Raw genomic sequence first — 6,190 nt, 5'->3', positions numbered from 1 at the left:
TGGGTTTCATGGCAGCGTGGGAAGGAAGAAAAGGCAGCAAGCAGCTCACAGGGTGTAAGTGTCGTGGGTGCTCACTTCCCCCACACCATGTGGCAGTCAGCACCCATGGGTGCTTGGCCTTGCCCTCGCAGCCCTGCTGCTGCTTGTTGTGAGCGATGGCAGCTGGGACACTGTACTTTGGTCTTAAAATATAATCTTAAAAGGATTATAATCAGAGTTGTGCTCAAAACATCACATCCTTTAAACGCACTGGTTTTTGTGTGATAAAGAGAAGGTGTTTATTGCAAGAGGAAAGTCCTCGTGATGAGCGGCAGCATCACCCAGCTGCAGAGCGCTCTGGCAAGTGTAAATTTTAATTGTGTGTTTTGCCTCCTGCTCCTTTTTTTAATCCTTTTTGACCAATGAGCAGTAATGCCACAGTGCCAGAGCGCAGCCTCTGCCAGCTCCAAACCTCGGCACCGCTCTATGAAGTCTCAATCTCCTGCGTGGGTGGGGTGGCCCTGGGTGCCCTGCCTGCCATCCTCATCGTGGGGGGAGGTGGGGATCAGGAGCAGACAAGTACTGGAGGAGATGGAGGAGGAATTATCCTGTAAGCTCTTCGCTTGAACACAGATGTTTTTTCTGGCTCATCAGGGGGTGCTTTGGTGGGGTTTATCTTTAAAAAATAGGACTTCAGGGCATGGGTTTGAATTCACATTGTGGTTCCCTAGCTGGGTGGGCCCCTGGCTGTGCCTCCTGCTGCCTAAAGGCGCAGAGGGTGAGTAAAGGGTTTGGTCACTGGAAATGGTGAATACCGCCTTTAAGTTAAAGGTGTGTCTGGGAAGGGGTGGAGGAGGGTTAGTGATGGCACGGGAAGGGATGAGCAGCAGTGCTCATGCTGCATCAGACACTTCATGCTGAGGCAGGGTTGATGCTCAGCCGAGGGGTTCTGTTTGCACAGGTGAGAAACCGTGAACTGACTTGAGTGGGCAAAGATGGAGACTTCGAAGATGAAGGTGGTCATTCCACGTGGCTTCAGGACACTGCTGGAGGGAGTGATAGAAAACCACCCGGATGACGTTGCGGAGTTTTTAGCTCTCTATTTCCAAGGATTCGTGCCTTTCGAGAAGGTTTGTTCCTACAGCTGCTTTGTCTGAAGAGCTGAGCTATTTGAGTGCTGTCCTGCTGCAGCTTAATTTCTGCTTCTGTTTTCAGGGAACCCTAATCTGGATATAAAAGAACTGATTGAAAATTTCAAGTTCTTTAGCGGTAAGATAACTGCTGTTTGTTCTTCTATGATGTTTTGAAACAAATGTTCCAACCCAAACGGATGCAAGTAGTTTTTCACTTATCATGGGCTGCATCCCATCACCCAGGTGTAGGACCTTGCACTTGGTCTTGTTGGACTTCACGAGGTTCATAGGGGCCGACTGGTTGGTAGTTCCCAGAGTCCTCCTTATTACCTTCTTTCTTTTATGGGTGCAATATTCCCTTTCCTCCTAGGGATTCTGCCTTACTGCTGTGACTTTCCAAATACAATGGAAAGCAGCTGCATAATGGAGAAATTTTACATCTGAATGCCTGTCAGTGGTTTGTTTACGTGACTGTGAACTGACCCTGCTATACTGGTCCCTTCTGCACCTTTCTCCTTGTAGACCACTTAGTCCTTTTCTCTGTGTTGTCCATCCCCTACTGTGTGGTCCCAACTTCCCTGGTGTGATGAAAAGAGATGATCAGAGGGGTTCCTTGGCAAGCTTGAGCAAGGTTTCCCCTGGAGTTTCTCACCCACAGTACCAGCAGGGGTTTTGGGACTGTCTGTGCACCAGCAAGTAGCTAGCGAGTTTGTGTAGCTGCAGGGGAGCTTTTCTTTCCTGTGGCATTGCCTGAGACTGATGTTGGGTTATAACTGGATCTGTGTTCGCTTGGGATGGCAGTCAGAATAATGTTTTTTCAGAGAGGATTTAGCTCTGTCATCCTTTGAGTTACGTTTCTCTCCTTATTTCTGATCTCATCCAGTCGTGACTTCAGAAAACAGCTCAGTGCTAAGCTGTGGTGTCGTACTAGAGAGTCACCTTCTCTTCTACTGTTGTGCTGGTTTTCCATACTGGCCAAGGCTTGCACATCATGAACGAAACAAGACTACTTCTTTCCTTCCAATGCTGAGGCTTTCACTAACCATGTGATGGAATGCTGTTTAGATCCCATGAGTATTTTCTTGTGTTCCTCCCTTTGTAAGTAATCCAGAAGCTATTTTTCACTCTATCTAAAATTTGTTCATAGCTTACCCTGTTCTTCCTTTGGCTACCTGTCAGTTCAACTAATCAAGATTGATGAGGGAGCTAGAATCTCACCATCTATGCATCTCAAATAACTTGCATGGATCCAGAGAGTTCCAAGGTGCTGCAAAGAGGAGCCATGGTCTTCTAGGTGGCTTGATGTGCTTAACGTAAAAGGTTTAATCTTTTAACCTGTACGGGTGGCAGTGTGTGTGGGCAGTAGGTAAGAATGTAGCCATCACTGCAGGATCAGGAATACAATTGAGACTTCACAGGCCTTGAAGTGGTACCACTGCTTTCTTAATTTTCTTTGCCTTTAGTAACAGGCAGGCAGCAAAATCCTTTCTTAAATCATTCCATCTCTGCAACCTGGAAAGCCTCATAAATGTGCTGTAGAGCATCTAATGGAGTTGGTGCTGAAAGCACTCTTCATTTTATTTACATGGAAAGTTGCACATGTATTGCCATTATGCACATTTTACCTTGCAGGAAATGGGGATGACAGACTGGAAAATAAGGTATCAGAGTACACAGAAACTTTGTTTTATGAGGAGCCCAAGCAAAAGGACAGGTGTACTGACACAGAGGAAGACGAGCTCCTTGAAGAACCTGAAATCCAGTATAGCTGCAAAATAACTCAACACCCATCAGATACCAGTTGCATTGCAGAAAGCAAATCCCCCACTGAATGTGATGTAACTTTATCCTCTGCAGGAACTGAACTGGTGTATGTCCCTGCTGAGCCTGCACAGCTTGCTGTTCATGTGCTAGGTAACCGTGGCAATCTTTATTCTGTGAGGGATGTGGCAACCAGTATGAAGACCTTGAGGCCTCGAAGCATGAATTTACGCCAGTAGAAAGGGCTGCTGAAGATGCTTCTGCTGTCCCCGCAGCTGAGGCTTCTGTAGAGTTTGTTAGGTCACAACCACGAGAGTGGAAGTCAGTCCTCCATAGCTGGGGGTCCCTCAGCCAGCCAGGCTGATGTCTCAACAAATGATGTAAATCGAGCTTCCTCAGTCCCCTTGCAGGAAGAACCATCACCATCACCTCCATCACCACCACCAGCACCTGCTTCTGGAGATGCATTGCAGGCTCTGCCTTCCTCCAACGAAGCTGAGGTTACCTCTACCACTTGGGCTGTAACACCATGGGATGATGAGTCCATTATGGATGCAGAGTTTCTGTCTTATGTAGAACAGTTTCCACAGAAAATAATCATTCCCTTTACAGACCTAGCAGGTTATCTGTCAGAGTTTGAGGGGCCCTTAAATGCAAGCCAGTGCTCAAGTACTACAACCTTAGGTCCACCTGCTGATGATTTAGTGTGCCATCCTGAGGGAACAGAATCTGCAGCACAAGTGGCATCAGCTGAGCAAGTTTGTCATGTCTAGTAAGAAAGTTTGGGTCTGTGTGTCTTCCTGTTCCAGCTTCCAGCTTTACAGCTTCATCAGTGGTGATTACATGGAAAAGCACCTATGTCAGTGCAACACAGGGTGGAGAAGACTTCTAAGATGCTACTGTACCAGCACTGTCTGCTTGGTCCCAGTGCACATGTGTTAGATCTCCCTGCCATCTTTTCCAAGAGATGTGGCCTGCTATAGGGAGGACTCCTGCACTCCTATGAGCAAATCTGTGTGTGATGGAAATGTGCCCAGATGCCAAATGGTCTTGCTCAAAGCAAGCCATGTTCTCTGAAAAGGTGTTATGGACCTAAGATGTAATACGTGTGCTCTGTGGCTGAAGACAGGTGACCAGCTGAAGCCCTAGTTCTGATTCTCCTCCCCTGAAAGATCTCGCATTCCAGCACTGACATAGGAGATTTTTCCATGTAGAAAAATATGGTGGTGGTTGTCTGTGCTGTCTTGAGTTTGGTGAGTTTCTGCAGCTGGACTGTGTGGGCTAAGCACTGGACATCAGTGCCATGAACAGCAAGAGCTGGTGCTCATCTTTCACCAGTATTTGCTTCCTGTGGAAGGATTTACAATATGACTGGAATCCACTGCTCCTGATACCAGCACTCTTTATTTTTATCCTTGTAGCCATGGTATCAAGTGAAGCCAGACAACCACCATGTTCCATGTGTGGACCCTCTAGTGCCTAGTTGACTTGAACCAAGGTCAAAAGTCACCACCTCATGCTGGAGCTGGTGGTCATTCCCAGGCAGCCTTGGGAAATCAACAGTGTGGGCAGCTGTCACATGCATCTGCTCCAATTTATGTGATGGAAGAAGAAAGCAAGAGGGAAAACGCTCCACCTTTCATTTTGGTGGGCTCTAATGTTCAGCACCTGCAGGACTGGAAACCTATTCCTGGCCACACTGTGTTTGAACAACAAGATGCAGGTCCCAGGAAGCGATTCACTGTAGTCCCAGTTCCCTGGCCAGATGATGAGGAAGCTGATCTGGCAAGCCTCAAGTCTAAGCTATGTGCACCAGATGTTGTTTTAGTTGCCATCCCTCTGGGTGATGATGTGGCTGCAAAGACAGACTCCCTAGCTGGTGATGAGCACACAGGTGTAAATGCTTTTGCAGAAAGCTATGGTACTGCATGATAATTAAAGTTAGTTACATTAGGGCTCACCTGAGCAGGAGCATGAAGTAAAGCTTGCTTCTTGCATGGATCCTGCACAGGGAGATGTTTGGGTTTTACTACTAAAAGTTTAATGTAACCCTTTTCAAAATAAAATAAGGTTTAAGACCAGTGGTTACACTACTTGTACACAACAGGCCCATGCCTTCCTCCGCTTGTTACACTTTGCAATTACTAGTATGAGGCTTCCTCTGGTTTTAGCCTGAAGTAACCAAAGTTTTAATCTCACATTCATATACAGCCTGAAGCCTTAACGTTCAAGCTACAGGCTTAATGTAATATTCAGAGCATGACAAAATACCCTCAACTTGAGTGCTTTACAATTAATGTAGTTCTTGCTGCCCACTTCCTAGTGCATTTGTTCATGTTGTTTTTTAAACAGGTTGAGAAGAGAGACTGGTTTGGACTTCAGGAAGAATTCAGGAAGAATGCAGTTTGTTTTAATAAATCAAATAATGATGGAAATGCTCAAAGCCAGCAACCAGAACTGCATTTTATACTTTCCTAGCACAACATCTTGAATGTGATCTGTGACTGATGACCATGGTGATACATCTACTGCAGCTGTTTCACTGAAGAGGCTCAGCTCCTCCCTGTGCTGACACGGTGTATGGTAGCTGACTGACAGATCACATGTAGAGCCAAAGTCCATTCCGTGTCACCATGCATGGTCTGTGCTGCTGGAGTTACACACTAGGAAGGAACTGCACACAAGCAGCAGGAGCAAGAGCACAGCCATTCTTTGAATGAGCAGAATACATCCTCCTCACAAAAGGTCAGTTCATTCAAACTGCAGGCTTCATGAGGAGGGCAGCTGCTAAGGTTATGCTTCAAAAAGGAGTTAAGTAAGTACCTTTGTTTTGCTTTAGATGTTGCACTTTAGCATGCCAGAGTCCTGATGTATAAGTCTTAAAAAAATAAATTAATCTGTTCTTATACAACAAGTCACTCAACAACAAAAAAGCCCCTGATGTTGTGCAGAGGTTTCCCTCTTGAGGGTGGCAGGGAAGGGCAGGCTTGAAGTGCTTTGTTTTTCCCTAGCATGAAGCATTCAGTGTTATGTGACCTGCTGATGCACTGACCCAGCAGCCAGCTTCCTTCTGCAGAGCTCAGACTCACAGTTATACAGGACTTAAGAGACTTCAGGAAATGCTGATTAGAGATGAGGCTGCCAAGAGACAGTGCAGGTATTCAGTTTCTGCATCTACAAGGTCACTGTGGGAACTGGGGCCTCACAGGAAAGGCTGCCAGAGAAAAAGGCTTTCCCTTATCTATGCAAATAGATATCAGCATCACTACCTGGGTAATTCTAGTAGCACACAGAATAAAAATAGAAAGCATCTCATT

The 6,190-nt window shown here is 46.2% G+C and overlaps 1 protein-coding gene across 1 annotated transcript; it reads left to right on the top strand.

The window, feature by feature from the left end:
* The first annotated feature begins 974 nt into the window (after positions 1 to 974).
* CABYR (calcium binding tyrosine-(Y)-phosphorylation regulated) lies at positions 975 to 4,805 on the top strand. The gene is given in 5 exon segments (XM_010184500.1): positions 975 to 1,113; positions 1,195 to 1,248; positions 2,745 to 3,026; positions 4,295 to 4,330; positions 4,333 to 4,805. Coding segments are annotated over 5 exon segments (984 nt in total).
* Positions 4,806 to 6,190: the final 1,385 nt, after the last annotated feature.

This window comes from Mesitornis unicolor, unplaced genomic scaffold, assembly GCF_000695765.1.
Source record: "Mesitornis unicolor isolate BGI_N332 unplaced genomic scaffold, ASM69576v1 scaffold2305, whole genome shotgun sequence".
Classification (NCBI taxonomy): domain Eukaryota; kingdom Metazoa; phylum Chordata; class Aves; order Mesitornithiformes; family Mesitornithidae; genus Mesitornis; species Mesitornis unicolor.
The sequence above is the reverse complement of the archived record's forward strand: the minus strand, read 5'-3'. Positions and strand labels throughout refer to the sequence as shown.